This window comes from Neoarius graeffei, chromosome 10 (genome assembly GCF_027579695.1).
Source record: "Neoarius graeffei isolate fNeoGra1 chromosome 10, fNeoGra1.pri, whole genome shotgun sequence".
NCBI classification, from domain to species: domain Eukaryota; kingdom Metazoa; phylum Chordata; class Actinopteri; order Siluriformes; family Ariidae; genus Neoarius; species Neoarius graeffei.
The window spans coordinates 15,628,175-15,648,811 of NC_083578.1; the positions used below are offsets into that span (position 1 = coordinate 15,628,175).

The 20,637-nt window shown below is 40.4% G+C and overlaps 1 protein-coding gene across 2 annotated transcripts in view; it reads right to left on the reverse strand.

The window, feature by feature from the left end:
- vps13a (vacuolar protein sorting 13 homolog A) overlaps nucleotides 1-20,637 on the reverse strand; it is a 238,157-nt gene that overhangs the window by 58,061 nt on the left and 159,459 nt on the right. For both annotated transcript variants that reach the window (XM_060931353.1, XM_060931352.1), the window contains exons 43-49: nucleotides 18,840-19,098; nucleotides 16,202-16,362; nucleotides 15,974-16,077; nucleotides 7,597-7,882; nucleotides 7,039-7,449; nucleotides 6,858-6,962; nucleotides 172-318 (exon numbers count right to left, since the gene is read on the reverse strand). In XM_060931353.1, coding sequence (XP_060787336.1) covers nucleotides 172-318; nucleotides 6,858-6,962; nucleotides 7,039-7,449; nucleotides 7,597-7,882; nucleotides 15,974-16,077; nucleotides 16,202-16,362; nucleotides 18,840-19,098 — 1,473 coding nt within the window. The remainder of the gene's footprint in view (nucleotides 1-171; nucleotides 319-6,857; nucleotides 6,963-7,038; nucleotides 7,450-7,596; nucleotides 7,883-15,973; nucleotides 16,078-16,201; nucleotides 16,363-18,839; nucleotides 19,099-20,637) is intronic.

Below are 20,637 nucleotides of genomic sequence, written 5' to 3' on the forward strand. Positions count from 1 at the left end.
AATTCTATAAATACGTTGCAGGACACATTACAGATACGAAACGTTTCATCATTAAAAATGCAAACATTTTAGCTCTACTTTCAGTACCAAGTAAGTGTGAATATAATTATCTGGTGATTGAAGGAATAAAGCACTATTCTTACAGCGAATTAAATCAACAGGAGTACTAACCTCTCCGGGTTTTGCTTCAGTCCAGTCATCCTGTCCCTCTTCACACACTAAGATTACGTGCTTTGTTCTGTTCACAAGCATGTAGAAGGGTAGGAACGTCACCAGGCGCGTCAGACTGAAGCTGCTCGTGTCGATCTTCACCCCCACCTAAAAGCAAAATTGGCACACGTTTATATATCAGTATACAGTACCAGTCAAAGGTTTGGACACACTTAAGTTTTTCTGCATTTCGACTCTTTTCTACATTGTCGAACAATATTGAAGGCATCAAAACTATGAAATAACATGGAACATGTATGGAATTAAGTGTTAAACGTTTCATGTTTTAGATTCTTCAAAGTATCCAGCGTTTACCTTGACACTTTACACGCTATTGGCGTTAACCAGTTTCATGAGGTCGTCACCTGGAATGCTTTTCAATTAACACCTGTGCCTCACCCAAAGTTAATTAGTGGACGAGTTTCTTACCTTCGTAATGCGTTTGAGATTAAATAGTAAATAATAAAAATACAGAAAATAGCCCTATTTCAACAACTGTAGTAATCCATATTATCCGTCATTACTTTAAGACATGAAGTCTCTTTTAATTAATTAAAAAAAAGAAAAAAAAAAAAAAAGATTGAACACCTAGTTCAAACTTCTGACTGGTACTGTATGTGACAAAGACAGGAAAATTACATTATATTAGACTTGGTGTCTAATATACAGACACTACACTAATATACACTAATGAACAGTTTCTTTCACTAGACGGTCAGGAGGCTCAACTCCCTCCCTGTTCTGCCCCTCCTCCCCCCTCCTCCCCCTGCCACAGATTCTGCTCACACCCCCCCCTTCAGCATCTGACATGTCATCCTCACAGTTCCCCCCCCCCCCCCCCAACACACACATGTATACATACATCTCATCGTTCATTCACACACTGAACTCAGGGACCGCACATCTCACTTTACCTCGCTCATTCACACACTGAACTCAGGGACCGCACATCTCACTTTACCTCGCTCATTCACACACTGAACTCAGGGACCGCACATCTCACTTTACCTCGCTCATTCACACACTGAACTCAGGGACCGCACATCTCACTTTACCTCGCTCATTCACACACTGAACTCAGGGACCGCACATCTCACTTTACCTCGCTCATTCACACACTGAACTCAGGGACCGCACATCTCACTTTACCTCGCTCATTCACACACTGAACTCAGGGACCGCACATCTCACTTTACCTCGCTCATTCACACACTGAACTCAGGGACCGCACATCTCACTTTACCTCGCTCATTCACACACTGAACTCAGGGACCGCACATCTCACTTTACCTCGCTCATTCACACACTGAACTCAGGGACCGCACATCTCACTTTACCTCGCTCATTCACACACTGAACTCAGGGACCGCACATCTCACTTTACCTCGCTCATTAACACACTGAACTCAGGGACCGCACATCTCACTTTACCTCGCTCATTCACACACTGAACTCAGGGACCGCACATCTCACTTTACCTCGCTCATTCACACACTGAACTCAGGGGCCGCGCATCTCACTTTACCTCGCTCATTCACACACTGAACTCAGGGGCCGCGCATCTCACTTTACCTCGCTCATTCACACACTGAACTCAGGGGCCGCGCATCTCACTTTACCTCGCTCATTCACACACTGAACTCAGGGGCCGCACATCTCACTTTACCTCGCTCATTCACACACTGAACTCAGGGGCCGCACATCTCACTTTACCTCGCTCATTCACACACTGAACTCAGGGGCCGCACATCTCACTTTACCTCGCTCATTCACACACTGAACTCAGGGACCGCACATCTCACTTTACCTCGCCCATTTGCACTATCTCACCTTAACAGCTGCTAGTTTATTTATTCTGCTTATTTCATGTTTACCTGCTATACCTCAAGTGCCCTTGACTGTTTGGTTATTGTACCAATTTTTGTGTGTGTGTGAGTGAGTGAGTGAGAGAGAGAGAGTTAGTTTAGTCTAGTTCATATCTAGTCTGTCTTATCTAGTGTTTATACTGTTTATTTATACTGTTTATATTGTTTGAGTGTTTAGTCTAGTTCATATCTAGAGTGTTTATACTGTTTATATTGTCTGAGTGTTTAGTCTGTCTTGTTCTTATCTAGTATTTATACTATTTATTCTGTTTATATTGTTTGAGTGTTTAGTCTAGTTCCTATCTAGTGTTTATACTGTTTATATTGTTTGAGTGTTTATGTCTAGTTCCTATCTAGAGTGTTTATACTGTTTATATTGTTTGTTTTTTTCAATTATTCTATTTTTATTTATTGCATTGCCTGTTTGCACCGTGGGTCAGAGAGGACTGATATTTCATCTGTGCTGCATGTCGAGCATGTATAGCATATTTGACAAAGTTGACTTGACTTGGTGTGACAGCTATATAGTTATTGTCAGTCATTCAGTGTAAACATATAACTGCCAACAAAAACGTAAAAAACCTACATCTACAGTGTGCGTCAAAATCACATTGTGTATGTTATATACCCCTAAAATCTCAACAATTTTACAGTGATATCCTCTAGATTTTGCTGTTCTAGTTATAAAAAACAGTGCGCAAAGTAGGATCGTCTTTAAAAGAGACATAGTATACCCATTTTCCACAGCTCCCGGAGATCTTAATGAAATGTCCGGGACATACTTTGGTCAAAATACCACGAGGATAAAAGCACCACAGCTCCCTTTCCACCCTGTCTGAACAGCCCTGTTCAAAACGGCCTGTTCCTTAAATAACGGGACACTGCTCACCCCAACCCCCATCTTTCTCCGGCCAATCAGGTAGCACTTTCTTTAAAGGAGATACGCAGAACCATGGCCTCATTTTCATTTATAAATGCCTTGAGACCTCAAGAATGGCACAGGAACAGTTTTAAGTGTTAACAATAAATCTAATATAGTAATTTTTACGATTAAAGTGATTCATATAGGTAGCGGTCTGACTGAATGACCTTGACGTCCGTAACGTCACAGCAGGAAGTCTATCGGTCTCATCGCCATTTCCGCTATACTAAAACACAGAGCTAACTGCAACGACGATCCTCCATTTTGAGCCAATTTATCGCCATGCTACGTAGATGTGTTGCTGGCCGGTGCAGCAACACGACAGAAGGTGGATTTACATTGCATTCATGGCCCAAGAATGTTCAAACTGCAAAGATTTGGACGCGTTTTGCGAGAAGTTCACGGGCACATTGGACGCCTACGAAGTGGTCTCTCCTCTGCTCTGCACATTTTACTGAAGACTCGTACGAGACCTCTGGTCTGTTGAGGAGCGTTGGCTATAAGCCCGTATTGATAAAGGGTGCAGTACCGAGAATTAAAGGAAAAGAAAACAAGTATTTATTTTATTTTTAAAGGAAAGTAAGTTCAGTTGCACCAGTTCTCCCGGAGTGTGAGCTGAGGGTTGTTGATAAAACCTGGAATGGGACGGGACATATTGCTCGGGCAGTGACCTCCCTGCGGTTGTTGCTAAAACCGGTGACATTCCGTTCCGTCCCAGGTTTTAGTAATTGCCTGAGCTGAGCAGTAATGGCGGAGTACTCAGTATGGAGAAAATGGAGAATGAGTGGAGCAGCTGTCTGATTTTTAAACTGGATATCTCTGCCATGTCGCCCTTACGTGGAAGAAACAAATGAACGGAGAACTGAACGAACAACTGAAAGTCAGATTGTTTCGAAATAATCCACCACAAGGTCGGACTTCAAGAAGCGAGAACACAGACAGGTAAGCTCCGCCTCTCATCTGGATATAAAACAAACACCACCACTTCTTGTTGACCTGCATTTAGATTAATACATCTAACCTGTATTGTGTGTTTAAGTTAGCGGTATAAGATGATTTAATTTGCTTCAGAATGTGATTGTCTCAGTTCATCTGATTATTTAATTAGCCTTTTACATTTTATCAGTGAAAATGCATGCATGTACATGTGTGTTGCATAAGTTATAACACCCATCCTGTTTTAATGAGTCAACCCACAATCAATGAAGTAAAATCAGTCTTAGTTGAGCAAGTTGGTAATGATATTTCTTACTTTTGCTATAAATGTTTATTTATATGACTTTGGTCTATAGCTGTCAAAGGCGTCGGCATTAAAACCAGTTCCTGCTGTGACGTCACGCACTCGGGGCTGGCTGGCTCAGCGGGGCAGCTCGAATGCCAACTTTACGGTCGATTTTAACTCTCAAAAATATATTTTTAAATCCCCATTTATGCAGCATACAAGAGTCAAGGATGGAGATACTAGGGGTGTTCACATAGCACATATTTGCATCGATGCTGCACCGATGTATTTTGTTGCGATATATCTTACAGCGGTGTAAATTTTGTGGAGCGTTCACACGTCACAAACCTGCTTACTAGAGAGAAGCGTGTTAGCATCGGTGCAGCCCCATTTGCGCTCACACGGCAGTTTTTGCGACCGTGCTATACGATAGTAATAATGCGGAAATGAAATATGCGCATGCGTGAAAATGTACTTCCTTTTCCTGGTTGTCACGGCATCACCAAGCCCCGGGAAAACAACGTGGATGAAGACACCAGTGTTGCCAGATACTGTTAACGTTTTCCAGCCCAAAATATGTTCAAATCCGCCAAAATGCACTTAAAACCGCCCAATCTGGCAACACTGGAAGACACGCAGTTCTGTTGTTGTTGATATTCGCCATTTTGGAAGCGCAAAATACCAGGATGCAAATTATGCAATGCCCGTATGTAATCAACTCTCCTCACGCGTAGCGAGTCTACCCCTGTAGTGTTCAGACGTCCCATTTTATATCGGTGCTGCCCCGCAAACTAGCATTTACTCCGGAGTAAATTTCTTAAACCACCTCCCGAGCAGGGTTAGATTTGCACCGGTTTAAGCAGCTTTCAGGGGCGACACCGGTATAACTTTGCACCGTGTGAACGCTCTACCGGGGCAGCCCCGGTGCTACACCGGAGTAAAAATTGCCGTGTGAACACCCCTTCTATCCACTCAGAAATGTATTTAAAAATAAAGGCTCTGCGTATCTGCTTTAAGAATATTCATTCGCAGAGTCAGTTCTCAAGTCGTAAGTGGAGATACGATTCTAACAAGCTCCCCAAATCTGAACCGATTGTTGCTCATGTTTTTTGAAGTAGGCAGCCCAAAAAAAACTGACTAGGCGTCTTATTTCAGGAGTTTGTAGGTTGGTAGGCTCCAGATTCTCAAATGTACGTGCACAAGTACTGAAAAACTGAGTTTTTGATAATATGTGCCCTTTAACACTACGTTCAGACTGCAACCTGAAACGACCCATATCCGATTTGTTGTGAAATCCGATTTTTTTGTTAGGCCGTTCACATTACCAATTATATGAGACTTGTATGCGATCTCCAATATGAACGGAAAACGACCCAAAAGTGTCCCGCATGCGCAAATTGACACGTAATAAGCACATCTACGTAATACGTAAACAAAAAAAAAAAAAGCGCACTCTTCAAGTTTAATGATTTTTTTTTGTTTGTTTGTTTAATTATCTGGTTAGTGTTAGTGTGAGGTCTCGTGTGTGTTTTTGTTTCTGAACTGAAATGAAAACGTGTAGCCTGGTAACGAGGGTTGACTCCTAAATGTCTCTCTAATTTCTATATAAGTGCACTACATGTTACTAGGAAGTAATAGATTTTTAAACTCTATATAGTGCACTCGAGCTTCAGTAGGCAGTCATTTGGGATACGGCCGCTGTATTACCAAACTCTTAATTCAGGCTTAATAATTTGCACATATTTATTTCGTCATATTAATAAACTTTTTCTACATTTTTATAAATATTTATTTAGATTGTTTATAGCCAGCTGAATTCTGCAGCTTCTCTCAGCGCTGGCTCAAGGTGCAGAAACACCAGCGCAGTTTGCTATGGAGATGAGGCGAGACCTGGCGATGTGGTTTTTGTGGCGGTGGCGGCGGAACTCACACAATAATCTGATTAATGTGGGCAGCAGACTAATGAGACCGAAGGTGTCAAATTACTGGAAATTTCCAGAACAATCTTATAATCTTGTAATACAGGATGGTTTAAGTTATAAATCAGTTATAGAAACTGTTTTATTTAATCAGGCTAACAGATCAACATCCAGGTCCCTACCAAATCCACCATTAGCTTGATCAATTCTATAAAAGTCTATTTAAATTCTGAAAACTGTACAAATGTTGTTGTTTTCCACCAAAGAGGCGGGATTAGCCAACGCAGAATAGTGGCGTTTGTCTCTTGTTGATGACGTGTAGGTCGCATGAATGCGACCTGTCCGGTCAGACTGCAGTCGCATGTGAAAATAACGGATATGCATCGGAATTAGGACCACATATCCAAGCGGCCTGGGTCGCATGTGAAAAAAATCGGATCTGTGTCGTTCAGATTGTCAATAACAAATCGGATACAGGTCACATATGGGGAAAAAAATCGGATATGGGTCGTTTCAGGGTGCAGTCGGAACGTAGTCTAAGATACTGTTGTAGAATCTGAATTTAAAAAAATAATAACCCACACACACTGCTCAATACAATTTCTAAACTGTCAATGAATTTAAAACTTTGATAAAAAAAAAAAAGTGCAATACTTCAAGATTAGATTAGACAGGTTACAGGCAAAACAGGTGGTACACCATTTTAAGTAATTACTCACGAGATAATCTTTGGCCCTTCCTTTACATTTGACGTCGCCATAACTACCGACCGTGTCTATTGAAAAGTCGTCGGACAGCTCGCTGTCTGAAATCATCAAGCGGACCTAGGGAAAAAAAAGAGACGGATTAGTTTTATTTCGAACAGACCTGGGAAACTGCAGTGATGCTGTATTAGGTCACCTTGTTATTCTGCAGAAAGTTGCGCGGCTTGAAAGAGAACAGCAGGGGCATGTCGTAATCTTTGGGATGCTTGCGATGGATGTCGTCGGCTTTATACTGCAGCAGTCGGCCCGTCTTGTTCACCATCCAATAAGGAGAATGGATAGCTACCACTACTTGGCCCACCTCTTTCTTTACATGAACAGCAATATCAAGCTCGGCCTTCGTGCCCTCCCCGTCCACCTCCTCTTCCGAGCGGAACGTAATGAAACTGATCTCCTCATGGTCGGAGGAGAGGTGGTACTGGGCTTTCCAGTCCTGCTCCAGGTAGTTGAAGAGTTTCAGCTCCAGACCTGACTGGTCCATGATGGCTGTGTGAAGCTGGGACGAGTGGCCTTCCTTCAGCATCGTGGGGGCAGGGCTTCCGCTGGCCTTTCAGTCAAAAAACAAAACCCACAGATGGTCTTTTTATAATTAGGATTTTACCAACTGTAATGCATAGCCAAGAAGTTTCCCTATACTTCAGTAAAACTAACGGTCTTTTTTAATAGCTTTCGGTTTTATCAAGACAACGGATACCATTAAGGTGTAGGTGATTGGGTAGGGCAGAAGGTTCCGGAGAAGCACGGCAGGCCACAGATGAAGGACGTACGGTTGGTCAAATTCCTCCTGAGTGCTGTGGGACGTCACGGTGTCCCGAATGGGGACCATGTTGATCTTGAAAATACAAGCAGTCTCGCTACGGTGAAGGCACACCTTCTCTACACATTCGTCGGGTTTCTGACAGAGGTTTGCGTAGCTGAAGCTCTCCGAGTGCTCATAGTGCTTGTCTCCTTCGGTTCCAGGCTGCAGGGTAAGCTCGGATCTGCGAAGACACCATAGCCATGAGCGCACCTGGGCAACTTCCAAACCGATTGTGACCTTCTGTCTAAGCTAGACACATTGCTCGAGACGCGTTTTGGAACATTCTATCAGAACGTAAGGTTGTGCGTAAATTAAGTGAAAAGATATCCTGTATACATTTCAGATGTTCTAACAGATATCAACATTTACGCACAACCTTATGTTCTGATAGAACAGGGGTTTTCAAAGTGTGGGAGAGTCAGCCCCCCCCTCAGAGAGCAAATAAACAACAGCGCCCCCCCCCCCCTTTACAATTTTTATTGTTGCTATACTTAATGTTCCATTCGTATTTAAAAAAATGGCTGTACACATTTTTTTTTCTTTTACACATTTTAAACATCTGTGCTTTTTGAAAAATCTTTTTTACACATTTAAAACATGAGCTTTATTAAAACATATGAGCTTTATTAAAACATCTTTTTTACACATTTTAAACATTGTGCTTTTTAAAACCTCTTTTTTACACAAACATCTGTGCTTTTTAAAACTTTTTTTTTTACACATTTTAAACATCTGTGCTTTTTTAAACTTTTTTTTTACACATTTTAAAAATCTGTGCTTTTTTAAAACCTTATTTTTTTTTTTTTACACATTTTAAACATCTGTGCTTTTTAAAACATTTTTTTTACACATTTTAAATGTGCTTTTTTAAAACCTCTTTTTACACATTTTAAACATCTGTGCTTTTTAAAACATTTTTTTTACACATTTTAAATGTGCTTTTTTAAAACCTCTTTTTACACATTTTAAACATCTGTGCTTTTTTAAACATTTTTTTTACACATTTTAAACATCTGCTTTTTTAAAACCTTTTTTTTTTTTTACACATTTTAAACATCTGTGCTTTTTTAAAACCTCTTTTACACATTTTAAACATCTGTGCTTTTTTAAACATCTTTTTTTACACATTTTAAACGTGCTTTTTTAAAACCTCTTTTTACACATTTTAAACATCTGTGCTTTTTTAAAAGCTCTTTTATACATTTTAAACATCTGTGCTTTTTTAAAACCTTTTTTTTTACACATTTTAAACATCTGCTTTTTTAAAACCTCTTTTTACACATTTTAAACATCTGTGCTTTTTTAAAACCTCTTTTTTTTACACATTTTAAACATCTGTGCTTTTTTAAAACCTTTTTTTACACATTTTAAGCATCTTTTTTAAACATTTTTTTTACACATTTTAAACATCTGTGCTTTTTTAAAACCTTTTTTACAAATTTTAAACATCTGTGCTTTTTTAAAACCTTTTTTTACACATTTTAAACATGTGCTTTTTTAAAACCTCTTTTTTACACATTTTAAACATGTGCTTTTTTAAAACCTCTTTTTTACACATTTTAAACGTGCTTTTTTAAACATCTTTTTTTTTTTACACATTTTAAACATCTGCTTTTTTAAAACATCTTTTTACACATTTTAAACATCTGTGCTTTTTTAAAACCTTTTTTTACACATTTTAAACATTTGTGTTTTTTTAAAACCTCTTTTTACACATTTTAAACATCTGTGCTTTTTTAAAACCTCTTTTTACACATTTTAAACATCTGTGCTTTTTTAAAACCTCTTTTTACACATTTTAAACATCTGTGCTTTTTAAACATTTTTTAACACATTTTAAACATCTGTGCTTTTTTAAACTTTTTTTTTGCACATTTTAAACATCTGTGCTTTAAAAAAAAAAAAAACATCTTGTTTTACACATTTTAAACATCTCCTAGCATCGTTAGCTAGCACCTCTTGGCAGGCAACACACTGTGGCAGTGGAGCATCTTCAGATCCAGTCCATGAAAATCCAAACTTTAAATAATCGTGGTCATACTTCCTTCTTTTTTTGCTTGGCCCAGACTCTGTCTCCTCACTCACTGTAGCTTTAGGTACTAAAAATCGATCCATTTTGTCTCTGGCAAAGGCTAGCTGAACTTCGCTAAATGTCCGCAATAGTAACTTATTCTGGTTTATATTTTTCCTCATGTTGCGCCCCCCGCGAAGAACTCTGGCGCCCCCTAGGGGAGGCGCACCCCACACTTTGAAAAGCCCTGTGATAGAATGTTCCAAAACACGTCTCGAGCAATGTGTCTAGCTTAGACAGAAGGTCACACAGTAACTTACAAGTTACACAGAATTCAAGGCCTTCTAACTGAAATAATAAAATAGAACAGAACAGAACAATATTAAGAATAAGTATTAAGAATTACTGCCTTCTTGGTCAAGAATAAATACTTACAATTATTTATCCTTACAAAGGAATAAAACCTTACAATGTGTGTGTGTGAATGAAACCTTCAATCATAAGCAAAATAATATTCATATCAGTGATTCAGCAATTTCAGCATTTATGCACGTCAAAGCGTGCGAGATATTTTCACAACAATTTTAAACAAGACACCATGTTTATGTCTAGCAAAGAGGAAGGTCAGGTTAGTCTAAAATAATAAAGGATCTTAAAATCTCGAAAATATTAAAATCATAAAGTCTAACAATCCTAAATCACGTGTAGCTATAAAAACTAACTTAAATCATGGCTTTAAATCCTAACACAAATCTTCACAGATTACACACGCTACACTACAATATGCACAAAAAAAAAAAAAGTTTGTTCTACCGATTCAAGAACTCTAGACAACAGGACTGGCAACACGGAGATGCTGATCGATCTTCTGAAGTCCCTAACGGCACACGCATGTGCCTCAATTTTTCAGAGGAAGAGGCCAAGGGGACGCCAAACAGTCATGGAGACCATCAACCAATATTCATTACTAAGCTAATTATGTAATTCAAGTACTTAATAAAACACTTAGGGGATTGCAGTTTATATATTACAGTTGCAATCAGAAATATTCAACCCCCTCACCTCAAAAGATGCAATACTGTAGGTGATGTGGATGAAAGATGGCAATAAACCTCATTAAACGCCAAAAAATATTTATTGATCCATATTTGAGTTATTTTGACAACAGAAGTTGACTCAACTTTGAAGTTCAAATGAAAATGTAAATCTTAAAGGAGTACGCCACCCCCAAGTGAAATTGAGTCAGTCCCTGCAGTCCCTAGAGTTGGATGAGTGAGCCAAAGCGTTTTGTAGCCGACCCAGCCATTGTCCTGATCTGGAAACGTCCCGGTTAGCTTTAGCTTAGCATAGTCGCTGTAATCCGGCGTGTCCAGATAGCATTGTCGTTGCAAAAGTGAATCAAATAACTCAAGATTTTTTATAATTATTTCTCATGACCTGTACATTCACATCGAGTACACATATCAATGCAAATTAACACGAAGGGATTTACTAGACCAATTTATATCTGGAACTATTTTCGGCCACAGCACAGGAAAAGCACCGCTGCAGGCGCAGACACACCACGCAGCACCACAACTTCCGTCAATACTAGGGCTGTAACAATATGCGTATCGAAATCGCGATACGCAGAGCCACGATCCGTGTCGCGATACAAGAAGGCAGAATCGCGGTACACCCTTTCAAACTTCTCCTCAGCCCAAAAACAGAGGCGCTTCCAAACTTCAATTTATGAATACTGTACTTTTTATTTAAATTACATTTTAAACTTACTTAAATTACTTTTATTTTTTATATCTATTAGTAAGTCGTTTTTTCGCCGACCTGCGACAATCTTCTGCGAGTCACGCAACGTCCACACTCGCCACTGGCAGAGCATTCATTTCTTTTAAGCGGTCGCCATTCTGGTTGCGACGCGGGGAGCGAATCTGTAAACAAGCAGCTCATTGGCTGGCTCGGTGTGCCACAAGCCAATCACAATCACTTGACCGGAAAGGCATGCAGTGTTGCCAGATTGGGCAGGTTTAGGTGTTTTTTGGCTGGTTTTGAACATATTTTGGGGGTGGAAAACGTTAGCAGTATCTGGCAACACTGAAGGCATGTCTGCTTGGGCGGAAGCCTTCTGCGGCAGTTACATTTTGACACGCGAGCAATGTTTCACCATAAAAATTCCGTAATTTCCATCTGTTTTCCGCGATCACAGAAAATCATTGGCCCTATGAGAGTGAGACAGTGAGAGAGCCACCCCCCCAAAAAAAAAATCTTAACGGATTTACACGATTTAGAAAAATGACTTTTTCAGAACCGAAAAAAACAGAGCTTCCGGCTCAACAGTATTATTTTGAGCAATAAAACAGTCTTTGGATATACATTTGTTCATTTTTGCATACATATTACTCATTCTCTGCAGTGGTCTGAATTATTTGTTATTAAATAGTTAATGTAAGTAAGTAAATGTTAATAAGTCAAATTTACTACTTTAAAAATACATTTTAAAAAAATCGTGGGTGTATCGAATCGTGGGTCGAAAATCGCGATACGAATCGAATCGTGAGTTGGGTGTATTGTTACAGCCCTAGTCAATACACCAGTGTTACCAGGGAAACCAGGGTTTTCAGGTGCTGCGTGGTGTCTTTGCGCCTGCAGCGGTGCTTTGCCTGTGCTGTGGCCGAAAATAGTTCCAGATATAAATTGGTCTAGTAAATCCCTTCGTGTTAATTCGCATTGATATGTGTACTCGATGTGAATGTACAGGTCATGAGAAATAATTCTAAAAAATCTTGAGTTATTTGATTCACTTTTGCAACGACAATGCTATCTGGACACGCCGGATTACAGCGACTACGCTAAGCTAAAGCTAACCGGGACGTTTCCAGATCAGGACAATGGCTGGGTCGGCTACAAAACGCTTTGGCTCACTCATCCAACTCTAGGGACTGCAGGGACTGACTCAATTTCACTTGGGGGTGGCGTACTCCTTTAACACATGTGCACTATTATTCAACCCCCAGCTTCAGTACTTTATGGAGCATCCTTTAGCTTTTATAACTTCTAACCAACGTTTTCGGGAAGTGCTGACAAGCTTCTTACACCTTTTCGATTGGAATCTTTGCCCATTCTTCACGTGCAAAAGCCTCCAGCTCAGTGACGTTTGATGGCTTCCGTGCTGCAACTGCCTTCTTTAAATCCCACCAAAGGTTTTCAAATTGGATTTAAATCTGGTGACTGAGAAGGCCGCTCCAGGATCTTTCTCAACCAAGCTTTGGTTGACTTGGAGGTGTGCTTGGGATCATTGTCTTGCTGGAAAGTACGTTGATCACCAAGGTTTAAATTTGTCAACAGAAGGCATCACGTTCCTCTTTAAAACGGCCTGGGATTTCTGGGAATCCATGATGCCAGGTACACGATCAAGATTGCCAGTTCCTGCCGCAGAAAAACAGCTCCACCTCCATGCCTGACTGTGGGGATGGTGTTCTTCTGGTCATAAGCCTGGCCTTTCGCACATCAGACATACCGCTGGTCCACATGTCCAAAAACAGTTCCAGTTTGGTTATCAGTCCATTGAACTGTCTCCCAAAACTCTGTAGTCTTATCCAAAGTCCTCCTGGCATATTCTAGTCGACTTTTGATGTTCCTTGTGGTCAAGAGTCGAGTGCGTCTTGGGAGTCCGGCCATGAAATCCTTGTTTATTCAGTGCACGTCTTATAGTTGCCACTGAAGCACTTGTACCAGCCTTGATCATGTCATCCTGTAGGTGTCTTGCACTCATATGGTTTTTTTTCTTAGTTGTCCTGACTAAGTGGCTAAGGGCCCTTGATGAAATTTCGGGCTTTCTTCTACGGCCAGGTAGGTCTGCAGCTGTTCCATAAGTTTTAAACTTCCCTATAATGCTCCCAATGGTGTCTCTTGGAACGTTAAATTTTTTGGAAATCTTATACCCAAGGCCCTTTAGGTGTGATGAAATAATCCCCTCTCTCAGCTTTTGTGGAAGCTCCTTTGTCTTTCCCATGATTGCAATTGGCCTTGAATACTTTCATGGGTGGGGTTTATACTGTATATGCATCACAGCAGAAGCAAATGAAGGATCATTAGAGAGTTCCCAAAGGCTTAATTATGTTTCAACTCCACTTTTGGCCATAAAAACTGTCAGAAAGCTTTAACAATATTATATAGGGGTTGAATAAAGATGACATGGCTATCTTAAAATATATACAACCCAGATTCCAAAAAAGTTGGGACAAAGTACAAATTGTAAATAAAAACAGAATGCAATCATTTACAAATCTCAAAAACTGATATTGTATTCACAATAGAACACAGACAACATATCAAATGTCGAAAGTGAGACATTTTGAAATTTCATGCCAAATATTGGCTCATTTGAAATTTCATGACAGCAGCACATCTCAAAAAAGTTGGGACAGGGGCAATGAGAGGCTGGAAAAGTTAAAGGTACAAAAAAGGAACAGCTGGAGGACCAAACTGCAACTCATTAGGTCAATTGGCAATAGGTCATTAACATGACTGGGTATAAAAAGAGCATCTTGGAGTGGCAGCGGCTCTCAGAAGTAAAGATGGGAAGAGGATCACCAATCCCCCTAATTCTGCGCCCACAAATAGTGGAGCAATATCAGAAAGGAGTTCGACAGTGTAAAATTGCAAAGAGTTTGAACATACCATCATCTACAGTGCATAATATCATCAAAAGATTCAGAGAATCTGGAAGAATCTCTGTGCGTAAGGGTCAAGGCCAGAAAACCATACTGGGTGCCCATGATCTTCGGGCCCTTAGACGGCACTGCATCACATACAGGCATGCTTCTGTATTGGAAATCACAAAATGGGCTCAGGAATATTTCCAGAGAACATTATCTGTGAACACAATTCACCGTGCCATCCGCCGTTGCCAGCTAAAACTCTATAGTTCAAAGAAGAAGCCGTATCTAAACATGATCCAGAAGCGCAGACGTCTTCTCTGGGCCAAGGCTCATTTAAAATGGACTGTGGCAAAGTGGAAAACTGTTCTGTGGTCAGACGAATCAAAATTTGAAGTTCTTTATGGAAACCAGGGACGCCGTGTCATTCGGACTAAAGAGGAGAAGGACGACCCGAGTTGTTATCAGCGCTCAGTTCAGAAGCCTGCATCTCTGATGGTATGGGGTTGCATTAGTGCGTGTGGCATGGGCAGCTTACACATCTGGAAAGACACCATCAATGCTGAAAGGTATATCCAGGTTCTAGAGCAACATATGCTCCCATCCAGACGCCGTCTCTTTCAGGGAAGACCTTGCATTTTCCAACATGACAATGCCAAACCACATACTGCATCAATTACAGCATCATGGCTGCGTAGAAGAAGGGTCCGGGTACTGAACTGGCCAGCCTGCAGTCCAGATCTTTCACCCATAGAAAACATTTGGCGCATCATAAAACGGAAGATACGACAAAAAAGACCTAAGACAGTTGAGCAACTAGAATCCTACATTAGACAAGAATGGGTTAACATTCCTATCCCTAAACTTGAGCAACTTGTCTCCTCAGTCCCCAGACGTTTACAGACTGCTGTAAAGAGAAAAGGGGATGTCTCACAGTGGGAAACATGGCCTTGTCCCAACTTTTTTGAGATGTGTTGTTGTCATGAAATTTAAAATCACCTAATTTTTCTCTTTAAATGATACATTTTCTCAGTTTAAACATTTGATATGTCATCTATGTTCTATTCTGAATAAAATATGGAATTTTGAAACTTCCACATCATTGCATTCCGTTTTTATTTACAATTTGTACTTTGTCCCAACTTTTTTGGAATCGGGGTTGTATATACTGTTACACAAATACTACATCACGCATTTTCTGTGTTGATTTTATGTATCACTCAACTCAAAGAAGAATTTCTGATTGCAATTGTGTATATATATATAAGCAATATTTTCATACAAAAGGCAGGGTAGTGTGATGTGGCCTGATATGAGACAGATTTACTGGAACCAGCCCAAAAGTATTTTCTTTAACATCCCAAAGTGTTTTATACCTCTTATAGCACAGCAATCTGCAAAGCATTATCATTTTTTTTTTAAATTAAAAGAGCAATCATGATACAAGATGACATTTGAGTCAATTCTAAATTAAAAAAAGCTTTGCAGAATTATACAAAAAGGCTGGAACAAGTAGTTTCCTTCTCATTTCCTTTCCTGTGCTGACAATATTCCTATGGGAAAGCTATTACGTGTACGTATGCATGTAACTTAACGGGCGTTATACCTGTAGGAGCCGAGAGGGACACAGAACTCCTCCATAGGTGAAGAGACACCCAGACACGTGGAGCCCTCAAACACCCGGAATGGCAGTGAAAAGTGATTAATGATCTGGACACAGGAGAAAATTTCACCGTCATACATTATTTAACTTTTCACTTTTATGCAATACTTTAATTGAGCTTTGCTTGTATGTACAATCTGATACATGTCCGGTGTTTAAAGTGGCAGATACCAGGAAAGGTGATCGGATCTTGACAAACTTGCTGCCCTCGTTGGAGTAAATCTGACAGACGAAGAAGCGCGTGTCCCCAGATTCCAGGTGCATGACGCTGTACATTCCACGGCCCACTTTGATGAGCGGGATGACGCTGGCGGAGGTGTGGCCGACAGGGGCTGGAAGTGAGATTAACTGATTAAAGTAACCACCTTGTTTTGTAGACGTTCCACAAATGGATAAAGCGTACCATTTATTAAATAATTCACAAACTGCTATGGTTAAAAAATGTTCCGTTTCCGGTCCACCGGCCGGGTGAGTGCCGTTTGTGCGGTTGAAATTTTTTTACACCGGTTTTTCGACATTTTTTTCAGGTTCGTAAATCTAAAATCAAACTTGACATTTACGCATTCCCAGGGCTTTCCACTAAGGCTCATATTAGCCAGCCATGACAAACAAGTAGCCGGGGGGGGGGGGGGGGGGGGGACAAAAACTCCTGTGCGGATTAAATGTATTTTCCACAGACCATTTATTTATTCACTTTACTCAAATACAAAGTAAAATGTCAGTAAATCTTCTTTCTTGTCTTGCGTATTGCATCATGAGGCGTTCCTGGCTTGTAAATCTCTTATTTTCGGTGCATGACACATTCATGCAGCTGAGCATGCTATGAATTAACAACGACAACGGTCTGCAGTGGTGGCAACACAATTAAACACTCAGCAAACATTTCTCCATTTGTGTATGAAAATACACTCCAACGACTCGGTTTGGGTTCATTTACAACCAACGGTGTCTTTTGATGCCAGCACGTAACTGAACGAGAGAAGACTGGTTTACCGGAGACAAAATAAGCGTCATCTCTGCTTCTGTTCCCTCCGACACACTACTGCCTCCGCCGAGTGCGCGCGCACACCGCATGTCGGGGCCGCGGATGAGTTACTCTCCCTTGATCAACGAAGTCGGTGGGGAATTTGTGGTTATTATCGGTACAAACAGCACGAATCACAACTTAAATGAGTGCAGTTCAGTTTGACATTATTGTCAGTCCGTTAGATAAACGTTTAATTTTATTAAAATCGAAAAATAATATTTAGAGCCTGTGGGCTACAAAAATAATAGTCATTAAAGTAGCCGGCTGGACTTAATTGTGTAGTTGGCTGTATGGCCGGCAGCCGGTGCTTGTGGAAAGCCCTGCATTCCGTGCAGAATATAGAACTGAATCAGCTCTGCGCATGCGCCGTGCGGCACAAAAAAATGGCAGCCACCATGAAGGAAGGAGATCCGGAGTTTTCAAACATTTGCTTAAGTGTGAAATCGCAAAATGGTATTCTAGCAAACAACAAAATAGTAAAGATTCAGAAAAACAAATTCAGTGATCATTTTAATAGTGTACTTTCATCCGAACTAGGCCTAACGGTCGATTTAGAACTACAAAAAGTCCGCGTGTCGGACATTTCAAGTACCTTTGTAAAAGTTTTGTAAAAGTTTTGCAAATGTTGCAGTCAGCATTTAAAATGCTAACTTAAAGTTTTTGTACAAGTTTCAGTTGATTAAACTGTAAATGTGTCTGCTTTTGTAATAAAAAAGTACTGAAAGAAAAAGCAAACAGCATTGCGATTTCTTGTCCATCCATATATTAAAAAAAAAATCCCTCCCTCCCGACTGAAAATTTTTTTGCTCACCCGGTGGACAGGAAACGGATTTTTTTTTAAGGATGGCCTCATGATGTGCTGCCAGAGGAAAATAATGCAGGGATGTGATTTGGGGCTGGTGAAATTATCTGAAAATTTTAGCCGGGGGGCTGGGGGCCACAGGCCCCCAGCTGGTCCAGGGCAGCGGCCTGGTGGGGGGACAAGGGGGGAAGCCCCCCGAAGCTCCTGGGTTCTGGGGTTTTCTGACTTAAAAATTGTACTAAAATGGCAAGCAAACACACAAGAAAAAACTTGTCATGATTAACAAATTCAAGCCAATTTAATGGTCAACATGCAACTCTGACACTCTCGCTCACTCTCACACACACACACACTCTCACTCTCGCTCACTCACACACACTCTCTCTCTCTCACACACACACCCCAAAGAACCAGCGCGAGCAGGGCCCGCTAGCCCCGCGCCTTGTGACGTAATTCGCCCCGAGGCGAGCCGCGGTTTTTCTCCAACCATTCCCAGCGGAACTTTTTTTTCATTATTCTGTCGATTTAATTTACGCAATTACGTCATTGAGATGAAACGAGGTACGTGATTGGCTCATCGCTCTCTAACAACCAATGAACGCGCTTGTTAGATAGCTGTATGTAAGCTCGCTTCAAACAAAGAGTTGAAAGATGGCAGCCTCCGTGATCGAGCATAAAGATGCAAATCCGAGGCTGCCATCTTTCAAACAAAGTCGGAACGAATAGGATGCGAATGTGGATGAGGGAAAAATCGGAAAAAAAAATTTTTCTTCACGTTTTGAGATGAAAAAAGCGGAATTCCGCGAATTCGCAGAAAAATCACATCCCTGATAATGAACTTCAGGTCGGTAACAGAAGCTCCGCATCACGCCACCTGCTCATTGACTAGTTTCCTATCGCAGCACAACCAGTCATGTTCTACTGCTTAAATTCTAGCTGTTTTAGTTACACAAAGTAACATGTAAAGCATGCTAGCTTACTAGGCTGGATGTAGTTTCTGCTGCTTAAGCTGGTCATAGCTGAGAACTGATCAACATCTGTAGCAGTGAGTGTGTAGTCCATGTTTAAGCTCTCTCCATCCTGGAGCTCCACCACACGGTCTGTTGACTTTTTCCCAATAGGCTTAAACAATTCGCTGTACAGAACATCCACTGGTAAACCTAACTGGTTCTTCACCACGAATGGAGCCTGGTCCTTTTGGAAGCACTCCGCTGTCTGCTTGGCAGCTTCTGCAAACGCCTGGGAGAAGATTGAGAACGAACAAAAAACAAAATCAGAAGTGCTTCAAGTCATCAATTAAAAAAAAAAAAAAAAAAATCACAAAACACTAGGTACTAATACATTAGGCCAAAAAAAAAAAAAAAAAAAAAAAAAGTGTGTTTCCGGTAACATGAAATACTAAAATAAGGTCAGTAGGTAGGAAAAAGTTTTTTTTTTCTTAATTTTTTTTTATTTTGTTCGAAAAAATTAACACAAGTAAACATCTTACAAAATAGTACTTTGGCACAGAATCCTTTATACCACACATCATAATAAAATAAGTGTTTTAAATCTTTAAACGAATAAAAAAAATATCGCAAGAGTTCGAGTTATGACCTACGGAAGCGTATTGCTGCCACACTAAAAAAAAAATTGGCTTAGAATCAAGTAATTACGTGAAAAGATATTGTTAAAGTTATCAGGTTTTTACAATATATTTATCATGTAATAACATATCACGTAATTTCATGATACGAAATTATCACGTTATTTCACGATATTTTCATGTAATAACATGAAAACACCTTATCAAGAAAAACGTGAAAATAACGTCCTAGGCTAGGCTACTTCCATTAAAAGCAGACGGCCTCGCCTAGCCTACTGTAGAACTTGGGTCGAGCAAAAACACGGAGCAAAAACATGGCTGAATCCTGAATGACTCCTATTTGTATAAATAGGGGACTACATAGGCGGCAAAACGTAGTGTTTTTCCCTGCCATGGAAGTGCACTTGTATACTGAAGAGGAAGCAATTTGCATTACAGCCTTGAATGAGGAGTCAAAATGGCGCCTCGGCTCAGTTTTCCCTTGCTCCTTCAGTATACAAGTGCGCTTCCATGTTTATGCAGGAGGGCTGACAGAAGTGGCGAAACATTTTACTTTTTATCGTTTCTTTCACAACTTGAATGCGTTGAAACAAAAAATTATGACAAACTAACACTGCTTGCACTAAAATATCGAGGGAAATTTGTAATAAAAACTTTACGGTCGGCAATTTTGCCGCCGAAATTCTCGGTCGGTCGGGTTACCGGAAACACACTATTTTTTTTATTTGGCCTTATCACTTCAGAGCGCTCCGAGAGCACAATATCCCCCGCTGGCAACTCAGCCATAACTCTGGCAAAATGCGACCGAATTGAACGAAATTGCAATATGCGTATTACCGACATACAACAAAGAATCCTGCCAAGTTTCGTGAAATTCCTCCAAACACTGCGAGAGGAGTTGATTTCAGAATGTGAGTACCCTTCCCAGGACACAGACATCGCCAAGACATCATCCCCCTTCGGGCCTTTCAGCCAGCGGGGGATAAAAATTGAGGGAAGTTGATTTCAGAAAGCAAGCGCACCTTGATGAAATTGCCAAAATACAAAGTTTGTTAATAATTCAGGGCATAACTCTGAGAAAATTTGCCCAAATTAAACAAAATTTCAATACGCATATACAGTAACGGTCATATAACAAAGCCTTTTGCCAAGTTTGGTGAAATTCCTCCACAAATTGTGAGAAGAGTTGATTT